The sequence below is a fragment of the Carcharhinus amblyrhynchos genome, chromosome 6 (assembly GCF_965287045.1).
Source record: "Carcharhinus amblyrhynchos chromosome 6, sCarAmb.v2.hapA, whole genome shotgun sequence".
Taxonomy (NCBI): domain Eukaryota; kingdom Metazoa; phylum Chordata; class Chondrichthyes; order Carcharhiniformes; family Carcharhinidae; genus Carcharhinus; species Carcharhinus amblyrhynchos.
The window spans coordinates 121285596-121305434 of record NC_137329.1 but is presented as its reverse complement, the minus strand read 5'-3'; the positions used below and the strand labels follow the sequence as shown (position 1 = coordinate 121305434).

General features: G+C 44.5%; 1 protein-coding gene across 4 annotated transcripts in view; it reads right to left on the bottom strand.

The window, feature by feature from the left end:
* Positions 1-495: 495 nt before the first annotated feature.
* Positions 496-19839, bottom strand: part of LOC145344277 (uncharacterized) — a 118328-nt gene continuing 98984 nt past the window's right edge. For 2 of the 4 annotated variants that reach the window (XM_080191333.1, XM_080191334.1), the window contains 4 exons: positions 16889-17019; positions 16745-16806; positions 6086-6166; positions 496-1542 (listed from right to left, as the gene is read on the bottom strand). In XM_080191333.1, the coding sequence (XP_080047459.1) occupies positions 6106-6166; positions 16745-16806; positions 16889-17019 (254 nt within the window). In that variant the 3' untranslated portion in view covers positions 496-1542; positions 6086-6105. Of the gene's footprint in view, positions 1543-6085; positions 6167-16744; positions 16807-16888; positions 17020-19839 lie in introns of those variants that run through there. The other 2 variants (XR_013886853.1, XR_013886852.1) reach the window with 1 other exon arrangement.

Here is a 19839-nt window from a genome sequence, read left to right as displayed (position 1 = left end):
GACCGCCCCTGGCAAGCCAGAGGACACATCAACCCCACATCCAGCCCTGTCAGAATTTCAGATGTTGCAACAAAATCACACCTTCATTATGCTCCAAAGCACTTTACAGTGAATGAAATAACAAGTGTTGTACTGGAAGTTAATCTGTTTTGTTGATAATGGGTTGTGAGATAAGTATTGGCTAGGACACAGAGCAACTTAAAAGAAAATAGCACGGAGATTGGAAATCTGAAAATAACAAATAGATGATAGAGGTGCCCGAAAAATTGAGCAGGGCCGGCAGCATCTGTGGAGAAAGCCCAACATATCTTCTTCAGTACTCAAGAAAGTTAGCTATGTAACCAAAAGAGAAAATGTTGGAAAATTTCAGCTGGTCTGGCAGCATCTGTAAGGAGAGAAAAGAGCTGATGTTTCAAGTCCAGATAGCCCTTTGTCAAAGATTTAACCAACAGTCATCTGGACTCGAAATGTCAGCTCTGTTCTCGCTCTACAGATGCTGCCAGACCTGCTGAGATTTTCCAGCATTTTCTCTTTTGGTTTCAGATTCCAGCATCCGCAGTAACTTGCTTTTATTAAGGTGAAAATGTGATTGACTTAATGTTGTTGAAGAAGTGGGTAGAACAAAAGGCAAAGTCAGGGACAGATTTATGGGCAGGTGACAATAAATTACAAAATAAAAACATGGAACAAAGAGGCGAAAGGTGCAGTAATAGTTGCGGCACAGAAACATTGTTCAGAGGAAGTGTTAAATGGCAAAACATAGGACAGCTCTAACTGAATTGAGCAGAGACACAAAACCAAGATGCAGCCTGGAACTTGACAAAAAAAAATCAAAATGGCAAATGTCTTCACAGTTTGAAGGTGCTGGACTCAATGTTGAGACCAGAAGGCTGTAAAAGATCAGCAACTGATCTTCTGATGAGGCATTTTACAATCTGTATTTTGTTTTCATTACTGCACAGTAACCTCACCATTGCTGCACACGGTGGGCAGGGTATTATCTGGCACTGGCCTGATGGGCTGAATGGCCACCTGCTGCACTGTATCATTCTACATGAATGAACAGCAGTGAAGCGACATCTCAATGTTTCCTAGTGTTTGAACTTGTTCTAAAGGGACCTGGATACCGTTTGCTCTGTAAAAGCCCAGTGTATATTTTGCGCTATTAGGGGGCAAAAGCCTTAATAATCCTCATCGGTTTTCAGTCTCTGCTAACTTCCTGGTTCCACACTCCGTTACAATTCTAAACTCTCGGTTGCTTTCACCAAGCCCGTTCAATGTTGCAGTCCTGATGGAGATACAATTGTGTCGGGCAAGTTAGGGGTGACAATAAGAGAGTTTCCATTCTGAGAACATAAACACACTCTCTTCAAACAACAGGTCCATCTCATATTCATGCGGGGGGAAGACATCCTTGTAAGTAGACCGCCAAAAGGGTTTCAGCACCATTGCACCAATCCCATTCCTTACTTCAAACCAAAATGGATATAATACAAATGTGGAGAAATTTGCTCCAGTTACAAAGCTGATGAAGCGAGGTACCTGTGAAAAGAGGGAGGGTGGAGAAGTGACAAGGAAGTGTCAAGATCAAACAGCCTACTTTAAACTATATCATCCACGCCCTTCAAATGTTTTAAAGCTCTCTCACTATAAATGAAAAACCACCATAACTAACATATCTTGGCACTCAATCATCCAATCGAGCTACTAATGGAATCAAAGTGTACATGTTGTTGTGTTTTGACAAGCATAGTTAAAAAGGTTCATGAATCACACTCATTTTTGCAGAGAATTCCACCGCACTGTTAAGATTAAATCAAGTGTTGCAACACCAGTAACAACTTACATTTATAGAAAACCTTTATTGCAGGAGTTCCCAAACTGGTGTCCTGTGAATGCTGGGTCTGGTGGAGGAACAGACTTCAGAGGTGTGGGGAGATGTCAGAATTTGGGGGGTGGGCAAGGGGAGCACAGCAGGCGGCAGAAGGCCATGACTTAGGGCCAGAGCAGACCACATGGTGGGTGGGGGAGGGGGCACTGGTGTAGAGTGGGTATCTCGGGGAAAACTAACTTTGGCGGGGGGGGCGGGGGTGGGGGAGAGGTGGGGTGCAGAATGGAGCATGACAGAGAGGGGGGAATAGAGCGTGCATGAGAGAGAGAGAGAGAGAGAGAGAGAGAGAGAGAGAGAGAGAGAGAGAGAGAGAGAAAGGGGAGAGTGCCAGACTTGCTGAGATTCTCCAGCATTTTATCTTTTGGTTTCAGATTCCAGCATCTACAGTAATTTGCTTTTATTAAAAGGTGGAAATGTGATTGACTTTATGTTGTTGAAGAAGTGGGTAGAACAAAAGGCAAAGTCAGGGACAGATTTATGGGCAGGTGACAATAAATTACAAAATAAAAACATTTATTTTTGAGAGGGGGGAGAGAGAGAGGGAGGAGAGCGTGAGAGAGAGGGGAGAATTATAGAGAGACGGGGGGAGAGTGTGTGAGAGAGAGAGAGAGAGAGAGAGAGAGAGTGTGAGAGAAAGGGGAGAGTTATAGAGAGAGAGAGAGAGAGAGAGAGAGTGTGAGTGTGTGTGAGAGAGGGGAGAGTTATAGAGAGAGGGGAGAGTGAGAGAGAGAAGGGCGGGGGGGGGGGAGAGACAGAGGCGGGAGAGAGCGTGTGAGAAAGGGGAGAATTCCTCCTGTGGGACATAGCTATCTGAAGGCATGGCTCTCATTTCTGGATAAAGGGAACAGGGATGTACAAGAAGCTCAAAATGGAGGAATGCAGGTTTCTGGAATGCTGTAGGGCTGGAGGAGGAAATCAGGTGGAGTAAAATCGAGAGATTTGTAAACAAGAACGTGACGTTTAAATCAGAGGTGTAAGGGGACTGGGAGTCAACGTGAGCACAAAGGTGAATGGAACATGGGTGGCGGAGGGAGGGGCGGGGGGGGCTCCGAAACACACAGCAGGGTTTTGGATTAGCTCAGCTTCTCACTGGCTGGAAGAACATTTAGATTAAATATAGCAGAGTTTAATAGCACAACATGTGGATGACCTTCGTGAGAAAGTCAGCAAGTATATAAAAAGGGGAATATCCTGGTTTAGTGCACCCAGGAGGGGAATTAATTCCGAACAGATATGGTTCTGTTGCAAGAACTAACAGTAAGAAATGAAGTAATTTTGTTCAAAGAAAGGAAAGAAACACAGCAGAAAACAATTACTGAAATGATTTCACAATTTGATGCTTATTTGGAAGTAATACTTTAAGATATCTTTAACCTTAGTGTTTAGAACTTGTCTGACAACAATATTCAGGATGTGGAGATGCCGGTGTTGGACTGGGGTAAACACAGCAAGAAGTCTCACAACACCAGGTGAAAGTCCAACAGGTTTATTTGGTAGCAAAAGCCACTAGCTTTCGGAGTGCTGGCTGCCCCTTTGTCAAGTGAGTGGGAGTTCTAATCACAAACAGAGCATAAAGACACAAACTCAATTTACAGAATAATGATTGAAATGTGATTCTTTACAGCTAATCAAATCTTAAAAAGTACAGACAGACAATGTGACTGGAGAGAGCATTAAGTACAAATTAAAGAGATGCGTATCGTCTCCAGCCAGGACAGTTGAGATTTTGCAAGTCCAGGCAAGTTGTGGGGGTTACAGATAGTGAGACATGAACTCAAGATCCCGGTTGAGGCAGTCCTCATGTCTGCAGAAATTAGCTATCAGTCTCTGCTCAGTGACTCTGCGCAGTCACGTGTCGTGAAGGCCGCCTTGGAGAACGCTTACCCGAAGATCAGAGGCTGAATGCCTGTGACCGCTGAAGTGTTCCCCAACAGGAAGAGAACACTCTTGCCTGGTGATTGTCCGCTTAGTGCTCCGAAAGCTAGTGGATTTTGCTACCAAAATAAACCTGCTGGACTTGAACAATATTCACAACAGTGGCTTAGCAACATTCAAACTGAAAGACATCAAAGAACCTGACAATCACACCATAGGTCAACAAATAGATAAAACTGTAAGAAAACCATACATTGATAGAGTGCAGAAAGAGGCCATTCATCCCATTATGCTCATACCAATTCTATAATAGTTATCCAATTGCACATCACTCCCCCCCCCCCCCAACTTTTCTTTCTCCATGGCTTTCAAGTATTTATACAATTTTCTTTTGAAAATTACTGCTTTCACCATCAAAAAACAAAGAAGAGCACAACAGAGGAAGAGGCCCTTTGGCCACTAAGCCTACACTGACACGTCGCCTTTTTAAACTAAAAGCCTTTTGCCTCTACATGGTCCGTATCCCTCTATTCCCACCATATTCGTGTAACTGTCAAGATGCCTCTTAAATGTTGCTATTGTATCTGCTTTTACCACCCCCTCCAGCAGGCACTTACCACCTTCTATGTAAAAAAAAACGTGCCTCTCACATCTCCTCTAAACTTTTCCTCTCACCTTAAATCTTTGTCCTCAAGCAAATGACATTTCTACCCTGGAGAAAGAGACCATCCATCCTATCCAAGCCTCTCATAATTTTGAAAACTTCTTTTGTGTCGCCCTTCAACCCCTTACATTAACATGAAAACAAACCAAGTTTGTCCAATCTCTCCTCATAGTTAATATCCTCTAAACCAGGCAATATCCTGGTAAACCTTTTCTGTAGCCTCTTCAAAGACTGCACAACCTTGTGGTAGTGTGGCGAAACAGTACTGTATGTAATATTCCAAGCGTGGCCTAACTAAAGTTCTACACAGCTTCCTTTCAGGCAGTGTAATCCAGATGCAAAGCACTTAGCGCATGAACAAAAGTTCCCTTATGTCGGACAGGATTCTCCAGTCTTCTATCTCCTGCCACCGCTGCCAGGGAGAACAGAGAATCTGGTAGTCATCTCTCCTCTTATCTATACAACATTGTTTATCCTCCACCCACAAGTAGTCCCAGGGGAGAGAATCTGTCACTTCCCTCTTAAAATTTTTCCACTTGTGGGGCAGTCAAATAAATCTATAGGCCATAATTGTAAGATAGTCATCAATAACAGCACCCTAACAGCACTGTGGGTGTACCTACACCACATGGACCGCAGCGGTTCAAGGTGGCGGCTCACCACCACCTTCTCAAGGGCAATAAAAGCTGGCCAACAACTAGATGTAATGAGATTTTTAAAAAAAAAATCAAATCAGAACTTCACAAGAAAACTTGTTTACCCAGAGGGGTAGTCATGATGTGAAGATGCCAGCATTGGACTGGAGTAAACACAGTATAGAAGTCTCAAGACCAGGTTAAAGTCCTGTTAAAGTGCAGGAAAGGATGTCCTGAGGCATGGTACATTGAGGAGACTGCAGATGCTACGACCACAGATGAATGAACACCGCTCGACAATCACCAGGCAAGAGTGTTCTCTTCCTTTTGGGGAACACTTCAGCACTCACGGGCATTCAGCCTCTGATCTTCGGATAAGCGTTCTCCAAAGTGGCCTTCATGACACGACAACACAAAGATGCTGAGCAGAGACTGATAGCCAAATTCCACATACATGAGGACAGCCTCAACCAGGATCTTGGGTTCACGTCACACTATCTGTAACCCGCACGACTTGCCCGGGCTTGCAAAATCTCACTTAACTGTCCTGGCTGGAGACAATACACATCTCTTTAACCTGTGCTTAACCCTCTCTCCACTCACATTGTCTGTACCTTTAAGACTTGATTACCTGTAAAGATTCACATTCCAACCATTATTTTGTAAATTGAGTTTGTGTCTTTATATGCCCTGTTTATGAACAGAACTCCCACTTACCTGACAAAGGGGCAGAGCTCTGAAAGCTTATGGCTTTTGCTACCAAATAAACCTGTTGGACTTTGACCTGGTGTTGTGAGACATCTTACTGTGTTTACCCAGAGAGGGTCAGGCACGTGGAATTCATTACCGCAGGGAGCAGTTCTGTGGAACTGCACAGATGCATTGAAGGGAAACTGAATAATAAAGTTAGATTCAATGCATTGAGAGGCAGTTTGTGTGGAGCACAGACCCTTGCATGGACTGGTAGAGTCAATCGGCTGTTCTGTATAATTGATACTTGAATTTCAAAAAAATACCTACCCCATTATCAGCTGGTAACTTTATGTAAGAGAATCTTGATTTTCATGCATGAATTGACCTTCTTCTTGTGCATTTTCTTCCCTGTGGAGGGTCCAATAGAGGATTAATCACTCAAATGCGCCTGAAGAACAGGTGAGCTTCAACATATTGTAAATGACAAATGATCTCAAACTGATGCAAGTTTCTTTTTAAATTGAATTCAGAAACATCCCACCCTGAGGCTGACCATTATGGGTTCCAGTCCCCACCCCAAAGACCAGAGACAAATTAAAGCATAATTTCTACTGAAGTACAGAGGGAGTGTCACATTATTGTTATCTTTTGGATAAGATGTTAATTGAGACCACGTTCATGCTCAGGTAGAAAAAAAAACCATAAAAAAGGATCCCATTCCATTATTTCAGAGAAGAGCAAATTTATCCTTGGTGTCTTGTCCAACATTTACCCCTTGAGCAACATAACTAACAGCTGATCTGGTGAATGTCATGTTGCTGTTTGAGGGATCTTGCTGTGTTCCTACATTTCAGTGGTTGCACTTCAAAAAGTACTTCATTGGTTACAAAGTACTTGGAGATGTCCCGAGGTAGTCTAAAACATTATATAAATGCAATGGGTCCATGCTACTCTCAGCTGCCCACAATGAGGGGCAGCACGATGGCAGTGGTTAGCACTACTGCCTCACAGCGCCAGGGACCTGGGTTTGATTCCCAGCTTGGGTCACCGCCTGTCCGGAGTCTGCACGTTCTCCTAGTGCCTGCATGGGTTTCGTCTGGGTGCTCCGGTTTCCTCCCACAGTCTGAAAGACGTGCCGGTTAGGTACATTGGCACCTGTTCAGGTACACTGAGGGGGAATTTAGCATGGCCAGAGTTTGGCAACTAGGAGATTTCACAATAATTTCATTGCCGTGTTAATATAAGCCTACTTATGACTAATAAATAAACTGAACTGAGGACTTCAGAGAGTTCCAGTGTATTTCAGTTCTCACTGGCCTTCCAATATTGTTGCATTTTCTGCAACCAGTCCATTTGACGAGGCCCGATTCTTCAGGGAATCATCATCCATAGGTCAAACAAGCTGGAATCAGGTGGGGAATACTGATTTTTCAGGAAAGACTTTCTCAATGGGCATTCACATTGAACAATGCGGCTGGATTCTTGGTAAGTAAATTCCTGGCAAATGATTCTTAGCCAGCGTTCCTGTTCCAGTTTATAAATGCCTATTTGCCACAGCTTCTGAATCACTTTTAAGAAGTCATGATATCCCTCTTGTTCTCTGCCCAAGAATTAGCTGCTTGGAAACGGAATCACCCTCAATCTAAGTTACCTTGAGGTGACTAAGGAAGAATAGATGACCAGGCAAGATCCCGACAGTAAAATCCTTATAAAAGCTAATCTGTAAATCAGTTGCCTTGACCATGTTGGCAATGCGACAATATCCAGTTCATCTGGTGTGGGTGTCCGTATCCAGTGATGGAGGGGGAAGTATGATTCGGAGTTGAGGAGGAACTTCTTCACTCAAAGAGTGGTGAATCTCTGGAATTCTCTGCCTGTTGAAGTGGTGGAGGCTACCTCGCTAAATATATTTAAGTCACGGGTAGATAGGTTTTTGGTAGGCAAGGGAATTAAGGGTTATGGGGAGAGAGCGGGAAAGTGGAACTGATCCACTTCAGATCAGCCATGATCTTATTGAATGGCGGGGCAGACTCGAAGGGCTAGATGGCCTACTCCTGCTCCTATTTCTTATGTTCTTATGATGTGAAGGGCATCTTGCAATCAAATATTATGGAGAGGTTTAGATATTGTGCCATCGCTGAAGTACTAACATGGGCAGTGGGAGGCATGGCATATAAAATGGTTCCTTTGTCCCTTTGGCAAGATACTGGGCAGGGCAAATTAACACAGGAGAGAAAGATTTCAGTATTAATCATGTGACCCTGAGATGAGCTCCTGACATCCTATCCTCCTGACAACAAAATCAACCTGGATTACAGGGTGATACAGACAGGCTGGCCAGAACTTCAGCAAATGGAATTTAACCCTGAAAAGTGGGAGCTGATGCATTTCAGGAGGACTAACAAAGGTAAGAAAAGATGCAATGAAGTAGGATGTTATAGATTACAGAGAACCAGACAGACATAAGGGTGCACGTCCTTTGATCCCTGAAGGTAGCAGGACAGGTAGGTAAGATGGAAGAGGAGGAATATGAGAATATTTGCCTTTGTTAAAATAAGCGCAGGGCGGTTATGATGAAGCTGTATAAAACGCTCGTTAGGCCACAGTTAGAGTACTGTGTGCAGTTCTGGTCACCACATTATAGGAAGAATGTAATTGCACTAGAAAGGCGCAGAGGAGATTCACCAGGATGTTTGATTTGATTTAACTGTTTCTTGAATGCTATACAGACAAAACATACCATTCATAGAGAAGGAGAGAGTGCAGAATGTAGTGTTACTGTCATAGCTAGGGTGTAGAGGAAGATCAACTTAATGCAAGGTAAGTCCATTCAAAAGTCTGACAACAGCAGGGAAGAAGCTGTTCTTGAGTTGGGTTGGAATGTGATCTTAGACTTTCGTACCTTTTTTCTAATGGAAGAAATTTGAAGAGAGAATGTCCGGGGTGCATGGGGTCTTTAATTATGCTGGCTGCTTTGCCGAGGCAGCAGAAAATGTAGACAGAGTCAATGGATGGGAGGTGGTTTGCATGAGGTACATTCACAACATTTTGTAATTCCTTGCGGTCTTGGGCAGAGCAGGAGCCATACCAGGCTGTGATACAACCAGAAAGAATGCTTTCTACGGTGCATCTGTAAAAGTTGGTGAGAGTCATAGCTGACATGAAAAATGTCCTTAATCTTCTGAGAAAGTAGAGGCTTTGGTGTGCTTTCTTAACTATAGTGTTGGCATTGGGGTACTAGGACAGGTTGTTGGTAATCTGGACATCTAAAAACTTGAAGCTCTCAAACCTTTCAGGATATTGCTTGAGATGGAGCACTTCAGCTATTCAGAGAGGCTGGTTAGGCTGGGATTGTTTTCCTCAGAACAGAGAAAACTGAGGGGCGACCTGACTGAGGTGTACAAAATTATGAGGGACATAAATAGGGAGGAATGTTTCCCCTAAGTTGAGGGGTCAATAACCAGGGGGCATAGATTTAAAGGTAAGGGTCAGGAGATTTAGTGGGGATTTGAGGAAAGGTTTTTTTTCACCCAGAGGGTGGTGGGAATCTGGAACTCACTGTCTGAAATGGTGGTAGAGGCAGGAACCCTCACAACATTTAAGAAGCATTTAGATGAGCACTTGAAAAGCCATAACAGACAAGGCTACAGACCAAGAGCTGAAAAATAGGATTAGAATAAATAGGTGTTTGATGCTTGGTGCAGACATGGGCCGAAGGGCTGCATTCTGTGCTGCAAAATTCTGTGACTCTGACTTCTTTCCAATTCTGGAGCATTACCTCCATATCACCCAGATTCTGCTCTTTTGCTTTCAGACAGTGATGACATTTAATCTGCTATTAACACCTACTCTGGGATAAAGCTTTAGTCTTTAATACTATCATTACCACTCCCATTGTCATGTGTTTCATGATATCTTTGATATTTAATTTCTCCTGACTTCCAACCTACCCCGACTTTCTATTTTGCTCCACCTGCCCCTGTTTACTAATGAAACCCTCATTAAATGTTTGTTTTCTCTGGACTCTACACATCCTTAGAACCTTTTATCAACCTCTGAATTAAATATTACATGCATCGCATCAGTTGTTTTGAATAGCGGTTATGTTATTGGTAAAGATAAAGGAATTCCTTGCGGTGAAATCAGGTTTCACCAGTGGATTGGCAGCTCGTGCTACACGGCATTTGATTTTCATTTCCATTAGAGTTAGGCGTGGTGTAAACTGGTTTAGTGATTTGTTACGGTCATGGGCAACCACCATGATCTAGTCAGACACTACAGTGGCATTCTGAGGGAATGCAGCACTGCTGGATGCACTGTCTTTCAGATGAAATGTTAAACCAGGTGGATACGAACAGGTTGGCAACACATGACTCGATTCAAAGACGAACAAGGGAATTCTCTCATTTCCATTGGTGCAACCTTTCTTTGGTGACCTGTAATAGAGGAAGTTAAATGGCTCCGAGAACCAATAACTTGCTAAGTTCAACTTCTTTGTATTTCTATCCATGGGAGTTTGAGTGAAGAGGATGGCAGTTAGGGCAGTTCAATGCTCCTTTTGCAGGACGTGGGAGATAAGGAACGCCATTTGTGACTCTGCTGATTTCACCTGTGGGAGGTGCACCCAGCTCCAGCTCCTCACAGACCGTCTTAGGGAATTGGAGCTGGAACTGGATGAACTTTGGATCATTTGGGAGGCAGAGGGGGTGATAGATAGCAGTTATCGGGAAGTGGTAACACCTAAAAACGAAGATAGCTGGGTGACAATCATGAGAGGGGAGGGGAGGAAGTAGTCATTGCAGGGATCCCCTATGATTGTTCCCCTCCAAAATAAGTATACCGTTTTGGATACGGCAGAGGGGGGGGGACCTTCCAGAGGTAAGCCATGGTGACCAGGTCTCTGGGCATGGAGACAGGCTCTGTGGTTCAGAAGGGAAAGGGGGAGAATTGGAGAGCAATAGTAGTGGGGGGCTGAGTAGTTAGAGGCATAGGCAGGTGGTTCTGTGGGCACGAACGAGATTCCAGAATGGTAGTCCCCCTCCCTGGTGCCAGGATCCTGGATGTCTGAGTGGGTAGAAAGCATCCTAAAAGGGGAGAGTAATCAGACAGACATCATTGTCCACATTGGTACAAATGACGTAGGCAGAAAGAGCAGGGAGGTCCTGCAAGAGAATTTAGGGAGTTAGGTAGAAGGCTAAAAAACAACAAGACCTCTAGGGTAGCAATCTCTGGATTACTCCCTGTGCCACGTGCTAGTGAGGTTACGAACAGAGAGATTGTGCAGCTAAACAGGTGGCTACAGAGCTGTGCAAGAGGGAGGGTTTCAGATTCGTGGGATACTGGGAAGTCTTCCAGGGAGGATGGGACCTGTCCAAGAAGGATAGGTTACACCTGAACTGGAGGGGCACCAATATCCTGGCTGGGAGGTTTGCTAGTGTGGTACAGGTGGGTTTAAACTGATGTGGCGGGGGGGTGGGAATCAGAACAATAGGTCAGCAAGCGTAGAGACTGGTGACGAGCATGGGCCAAGACAAGGCTACCTAAGAGCGAGCAATCTGGGAGAGGATGAACTCAGTGGGCCTGGAGGTCTGGAGTGCATCTGCTTAAATGCAAGGAGCGTTAACAGGCAAGACAGATGAACGTAGAGTCTTAATGCATGCGCGGAACTTGGATGTGGTTGCAGTGACAGAGACTTGGTCAAAAGGAGGACAGGACTGGCAGCTGAATATTCCAGGGTACGGTGTTTTAGGCAAGACAGAGGAGGGCTAGAAGGGGTGGGGGAGTAGCAATACTGGTTAGGGAGCATATTACAGCGGTACAGAGGATGGACAATTTGGAAGGATCATGTAACGAGACACTGTGGGTAGAGCTCAGAAACAGGAAGGGCGCAGTCACTATGCTGGGGGTATACTACAGGCCTCCCAACAGCCCAGGGGAAGTTGAAGAATGGATATGTAAAAAGATTCTGGACAGGTGTAGAAAAAATAGGGTTGTTGTAGTGGGAGACTTTAATTTCCCTCATTATAGACTGGAAATCCCTTTGGGCTGGGGGTCTGGACAGGGAGGAATTTGTAAAATATGTCCAGGAAGGTTCTTTGGAACAGTATGTTGATAGTCCAAATAGAGGGGGGAGCTATACTGGACCCAGTACTGGGGAATGAGCCCAGTCAGATCAAAGTTTAAGTGAGGGAACATGTGGCGAACAGTGACCAGAATTCTGTAAACTTTAGGATAGTCATGGAAAAGGAGGAGTGTTGTCCCATTGGCAAGGTGCTGCATTGGGAGAAGACTAACTACAGCCAGATTAGGCAGGATTTGGTGGCTGTTGATTGGGAGGGGCTGTTCGAAGGTAAATCCACATTTAGCACGTGGGAGTCTTTTAAGGAGCAGTTGATAGGAGTGCAGGGCAGGCATGTGCCTGCAAAAAGGAAGGACAGGAAAGGTAGGATTTGAGAGCCGTGGATAACCAGAGAAATCAAAAAGTAAAAAGAGCCATACATAAGATCCAGGCAGCTAAAAACAGATGAAGCACTGCAGGAATACAGAGAAAGTAGAAAACAACTCAAACAGGGAGTTAGAAGGGCAAAAAAGGGGTCATAAGAACATAAGAACATAAGAAATAGGAGCAGGAGTAGGCCATCTGGCCCTTCGAGCCTGCCCCGCCATTCAATAAGATCATGGCTGATCTGTCGTGGCTCAGTTCCACTTTCCCGCCCTCTCCCCATAACCCTTAATCCCCTCTCTTATCAAAAACCCATCAACCCGCTTCTTAAAAATATTTAGCGAGGCAGCCTCCACCACTTCAACGGGCAGAGAATTCCAGAGATTCACCACCCTTTGAGTGAAGAAGTTCCTCCTCAACTCCGTTCTGAACCGCCCCCCCTTTATCTTGAGGCTGTGCCCCCTAGTCCTACTGTCTTTTTTGAGCGGGAAGAGTCTTTCCACCTCTATCCTATCCATCCCATTCATCATCTTATACGTCCCAATGAGATCTCCCCTCATTCTTCTAAACTCTAACGAGTACAAGCCTAGTTTATTCAGCCTCTCCTCATAGCTCAACCCCCTCAACTCCGGCATCAGCGAAATGTCCTCAGCATACAGGATTAAGGAGAATTCCAAGGCATTCTATACACACGTTAGGAACAAGAGGGTTGTTAGAGAAAGAATCAGACCTCAAGAACAAAAGGAGGGTAATTATGTTTAGAACCCAAGGAAGTAGGTGATATCCTAAATGAATACTTTGCATCAGTATTCACAAAGGAGAGGGACACGTTGATTGGTAGTGTCTCAGATGGATGTGTAGACCCGTTAGAACAAATCACAATTACAAGGCAGGAAGCGTTAGGTGTTTTAGGAAGCATTAAGGTAAATAATTCCCCAGGGCCAGATGGCATCTGTCCTAGATTACTGAGAGAGACAAGAGATGAAATTGCTGGGCCTCGAGCAGAAATCTTTGTTTCGAACGTAAGAACGTAAGAACGTAAGAACGTAAGAACGTAAGAACGTAAGAACGTAAGAACGTGGAGCAGGAGTAGGCCAACTAGCCCTTCGAGCCTGCCCCGCCATTCAATAAGATCATGGCTGATCTGTCTTGGCTCAGTTCCACATTCCCGCCCTCTCCCCATAACCCTTAATCCCCTCTCTCATCAAAAACCCATCAACCCGCGTCTTAAAAATATTTAGCGAGGCAGCCTCCACCACTTCAACGGGCAGAGAATTCCAGAGATTCACCACCCTTTGAGTGAAGAAGTTCCTCCTCAACTCCGTTCTAAACCGCCCCCCCTTTATCTTGAGGCTATGCCCCCGAGTCCTACTATCCTTTCTGAGCGGGAAGAGTCTCTCCACCTCTATCCTATCCATCCCATTCATCATCTTATACGTCTCAATGAGATCTCCCCTCATTCTTCTAAACTCTAACGAGTACAAGCCTAATCTATTCAGCCTCTCCTCATAGCTCAACCCCCTCAACTCTGGCATCAGCCTAGTAAACCTCCTCTGCACTCCCTCCAAGGCCAAAATATCCTTGCGTAAGTACGGCGCCCAAAACTGCACACAGTACTCCAGCTGCGGCCTCACCAATGCCCTATACAGCCACAGCAAGACCTCCCTACTTTTATATTCAATCCCCCTCACGATGAAGGCCAGCATCCCATTCGCCTTCCTGACCACCTGCTGCACCTGCAAGCTGGGTTTTTGCAACTCATGCACAAGGACCCCGAGGTCCCTCTGCACCGTCGCCTGCTGCAGTTTTTCTCCACGTAAGTAATAATCCTTCCTACCATTCTTCCTACCAAAGTGGACCACCTCGCACTTGCCAACACTAAATTCCATTTGCCATTTCCTGGCCCATTCGCCCAGCCTATCTAGATCCTTCTGTAGACTCTCCGCACCCTCCGCACAATTTGCCTTTCCACCAATTTTGGTGTCATCAGCAAATTTCGACACCCTACACTCGGTTCCCTCCTCCAGATCATCTATATAAATGGTAAATAGCTGAGGCCCCAGCACCGACCCCTGGGGCACTCCACTAGTCACCATCCGCCAATCTGAATAGCACCCATTGACCCCCACTCTCTGCCTCCTATTTGACAACCAGTCCTCTATCCACGCTAACACCCTACCCCCAACTCCATGCCCCCTGACCTTCTGTAATAACCTCTTGTGAGGTACCTTGTCAAACGCCTTCTGAAAATCCAGAAAGACCACATCCACCGGCTCTCCTCTATCCACCGCCCTAGACACATCCTCATAGAACTCCAGTAAATTTGTCAGACACGACTTCCCTTTAACGAAACCGTGCTGCGTCTGCTCTATCAAGCAGTTCCCCTCAAGATGCCTCGATATTTCCTCCTTGATGACGGATTCTAACATTTTACCTACAACAGACGTTAAACTAACAGGCCTATAATTCCCCGCCTTTTGCCTGGCACCCTTCTTAAACAACGGCGTAACATTAGCCGTTTTCCAATCTTCCGGCACTTCCCCGGAATCCAGCGACGTCTGGAAAATAACCACCAAGGCATCCACTATCACCTCCGCCATTTCTTTCAGGACCCTCGGATGCATTCCATCCGGTCCTGGGGACTTGTCCACAATCAGCCCCTCCAGTCTGTCGAGCACCACCTCTCTAGTAACAGTAATGTCATCAAGGCCCTCCAGTCCTACCACCTTTCCATCTCTAACATCCAGCAAATTATTCACGTCCTCCTCCGTGAAGACCGAAACAAAAAAGTTATTCAAGACCTCTGCCATATCCCCATCCCCTACCACTGAGTCCCCCTTCTCATCCTCTAAGGGACCAACGTTCACCCGAGCCAGCCTCTTCCTTTTTATAAAAACTCTTGCTATCCTTTTTTATATTAAGCGCTAGCCCAGCTTCATAGTTTCTCCTACCCTTCTTTATCAACTTCTTTGTCAATCTTTGTTGACATTTAAACCTCTCCCAATCCTCTTAGCTACTCTAAACGCATCCGCTTTTAATTTAACACTTTCTTTCACCTCCTTCGTTATCCACGGCTTATTACGGAGGTGAGATTGAGTAAACTAGGGTTGTTCTCCCTGGAAAGATGGATGTTGAGGGGGCGACCTAATAGAGGTTTATAAGATTATGATGGGCATAGATAGGGTGAACAATTGGAAGCTTTTTCCCAGGTCAAACAAGGGTCACAAGTTCAAGATAAGGGGGGCAAAGTTCAGCACAGATATGCGGGGGAACATATTTTACACAGAGGATGCGGGGGGTCTCGAATGCACTGCCAAGCAAGGTGGTTGAGGCAGACAGGCTAGGATCATTTAAGACTTATCTAGATAGCCATATGAACAGACTGGGAATAGAGGGATACAAATGGAGGCCTAGTTAGGAACACATGATCAGTGCAGGCTTGGAGGGCTGAAGGGCCTGTTCCTGTGCTGTATTGTTCTTTGATCCTTGTCATTCATCGCCATTCTTTGTTTCCCACATTTCTCTCATCCCTCAATCTCCACTCCTCTACTGCTTAAAACCTGTCCCAAAAGTCGTTCAATACAATTTCAAGAAACATCTTTAAAAGTGATTGAGAAACATTAAAAGCCTTTGCTAATAACAGACACTGAATGCCCTTAGATTGTGTTAACTCTTGGGCCACTAATATATAAGAAACTCTACAGTGCAGAACATAGGAGCATAGGAATTTGGAGCGAGCATTGGCAATTCAGCTTTTCGAGCCCTGCCATTCTATGTGATTATGGCTGATCTCCATCACATCCTAATGCCAGAAAGAGGCCATTTGGCCCATTGAGCCTGCACCATCGAGCCAGGCCCTATTCCCATGACCCTTCATTTTTTTTTATTTTGATTTGATTTAATACTGTCACATGTATTAATATTTCTTGCATGCTATACAGACAAAACATACCGTTCATGGAGGAAACGAGAGAATGCAGAATGTAATGTTACAGTCATAGCTAGGGTGTCAAGAAAGATCAACTTAATGCAAGGTAAGTCCATTCAAAAGTCTGACAGCAGCAGGGAAGAAGTTGTTCTGGAGTTGGTTGGGACTTGACTTCAGACTTTTGTATCTTTTTCCCAACAGAAGAAGGTGGAAGAAAGAATGTCCAGGGTGCGTGGGGTCCTTAATTATGCGGGCTGCTTTTCCGACACAGCGGGAAGTGTAGATAGACTCAATGGATGGGAGGTTGGTTTGCATGATGGACTGTGCTACATTCATAACCTAATTTACCCTGCTAATCACCCTGACATTAAGGGGCAATTTAGCATGGCCAATCTATTAACCTGCTCACCTTTGGACTGTGGGAAGAAACTGGAGCACCCGGAGGAAACCCACACAGACATGGGGAGAATGTGCAAACTCCGCACGGACAGTCACCCAAGGCCGGAATCGAACCTGGGTCCCTGGCGCTGTGAGGCAGCAGTGCTAACAACTGTGCCACCCTTATGACTAGCAATAATTCCAAGTGATATCCAAAATTAAATTTAAGAGATCAAACCTTTGCCGTTCTTGCTCTATGTCTGTCTGATAATTCCTATTTCTCCTGTTACTTCTACAGTTCTGTGGAAACAGGAGTGAAAGGGTTAATGACTGCAGGCAGATAGAATAAGCAATTTGACAACACTTTTGACAACGAGCTTACCTTCTGTGCTCTGATGAAGAGGCATGTGAGAAACACAGTTATAATCACTGTGCAGACAACGCTGATTCCGATCGCGGTTACCTGGTCCCCTTTGAAACCATTTGGATCAATTGATTTCAGAGTTGGCTGCTCTGTTGAAAAGAACAATATTGCTTGTCAATATGTATGCCATGGGCAAAAAAAAAAAATACATCACTATCACTGGCAAATACAATGGCTAATATTGTGTTCAACACTGGTATCTGAGAGGCGATAGTTACCGGGAAAGATTGAACAGGCTGGGGCTCCTCTCACTGGAAAAAAGACTGAGGGGTGACCTGATGTAGATCTTTAAGATTATGAAAGGATTGGGGGTTGTCAACTGTAATCAAATGTATTCCTGGAGGTTTCATGACTTGCCCCCCACCAATGCTTCAGTCATTATTCAACATATCCACCCTTGTGCCAATTGAAAAGCAGAAAGACCCCTTACTCAGTTGGATGATCCTTGACTGTCAGCCAAAGAGGCCTTTTCCCTCATTTTAAATACTTTTAGTTTTGGCAAAGAGAAATGTTCAAAGAAGGTGACAAAACAAACATTTTTTTTAAAGAAGATCACATGGACTCCAAACATTAGCTCTGTTTCTCGCCCCACAGATGCTGCTGGCTGGTTTCAGCATTTTCTGTTTTTATTATCTCTTTTAATGTCCCAATGGTTTTTTTCTCCAGGGTCACACACAACAGCATCCTGGAGATTCATCTTCAATTCCTGGAGACTTCCTGATCAATAAGGGGATCAAAAGTTAAGGGGAGAAGGCAGGAGAATGGGGATAAGAATCATATCAGCCATGATTGAATGGCAGAGCAGACTCGATGGGCTGATTGGTCTAATTCTGCTCCTATATCTTATTGTCTTATGGACTGCAGGCCAATCCTGGAGGGTTGGCAACCCTGGAAGGAGTTTAATAGGACAGAAGATAGGAAGACGTCACCATTGCGAACAAGACCAGATCCACGGTCCATAATTATAAGACAGTCACCAATAAATCCAACAGAGAATTCTGGAAAAGCTTTTAACCAGAGAGGAAATGGAACTCACTACCACATGGGGTATTTGAGGTGAATAGGAGAGGTACATTTAAAGGGGAAGCTAGATAAACATGAGGGAGTAAGGAAGAGGAATATGTTGATAGGGTTATACCAGTGGAGGGCCATGAATAGCCTGGTGGGGGGGTCACATACGGCCTATCTGGCTTCTGAATGTGGCCCACAGGACATTTTGTTGGCCATTGCCTACCTGCATAATAGTTACATTCTGCTGGTTTCAGTCCACGTAATTCTTTCCCCCCGGTGTGACTGAAGTGATTCGTACGTAAAGCAAGGGTGAGTGAAGTGAGGCGCGTGCTGACTGCTCACAACATCGACTGAGAGAGCCGTGTGCCCCCTCTGTGCCCAAAGTGTTAACATTTCTTTCATTTTTACCATTTGAGGTTGTTGACAGTTCTATTAATATATAAATGATGAAGCATTTTCCATAACTTGTTATGAAATATTCGACGTGTATTAAACGTAGTTAATGTTATTCATGGGGTCACGGTTAGTGAACAAGTCCGATTTCAATCTTGTGGCCCACTGAGATGAAGGAGGGACACTTATGCAGCCCTCTCACTATCCCATTACTGGGATAGACGAACAGGGATGGGAGGAGGCTCTTAAGTATAACACTGGTATGGGCCTACAGGGCCGAATGGCCTGACTCAGTGCGGTAATTTATTTTTACTTCGTAATACTTCGCAACAGTAATGATTTGTTGCCCGATCAGATGCATATTTTCGTCACATCAACCACCATTTTAGTATAAATTGTGATTTGGTATCATTGAAGATGACAGGATGAAGGTCAAATCTGTGCACATTAGATGGGTTGGCCAGGCTAAATTGTTCGTTAGTGTCCTAAGATGTGTAGGTTGGGGGGATTCGCAGGATAAATGTGTGGAGTTACGGGGATAGGGTGGGGAGGAGGGGTGGACCTGGGTAAGATGCTCTGTTACAGAGTTGGTGCAGACTCAATGGGCCGAATGGTTTCCTTCTGCACGATTTGGATTTTATGATTCTATGACAAGTTGAGATAGCAATTAATATAGCACACAGTATCTTGGGCTTTACTAATAGGGGTGTAGAGTCCGAGATCAAAGAGGTTACGTTAAACTTGTATAAATGATGAAGCATTTTCTATAACTTGTTATGAAACATTCTGATTTGGTCTTAACCGGACACTGGTTTGATCTTAACTGGAGTATTGTGCCAGGGTCTGGGATCAAACTTTAGGAAAAACGTGAAGCAATTGCAGAAAGAGCCGAAAAAATTTGTGAGAATGATTTGAAGAATGAGGACTGTTTTTCTTGGAGAAGAAAAGATTGAGAGGAGATTTGACAGATATTCAAAATCGTGAGGGAATCTTGACAGAGTAAATAGGGAAAAACTTCTCATTGAATGATAACGAGAGGGCACAGATTTAAAATAATTGGTAAAAAAAAAGCAATGGTGACACGAAGAAAGCTCTTTTCACACAGCAAACGGTTGAGATTTGGAATGTGCTGTCTGAATGAGTTGAAGGCAGGTTCAATCGAGGCTTTTGACTGTTATCTGAAAAGGAAGTATGTTATGAAGAGAAGAAGTGAGGAGAGCACTGGGAGAACCTGTGCAGACACGATGGGTCAAATGGCCTCTCTCCGTTCTATAATCATTCTGTGATTGTGGGAAATAGAAAATACTCAGCAGATGGCACTTGGAGAACAAAAAGGGAAGGTCTGTGGTGAGATTAAGTGACCAAAAGTATAACGGTAGTAAAACAGATTTGGTAATGGGCATAGTAAAGAAACATCAGATGTGTCCAGCTGAGATGTGAATAGTTACACAACAGCTGTCTGAATACAACATGAAGGGACAAAGAAAGAAATGAAACAAGACTGA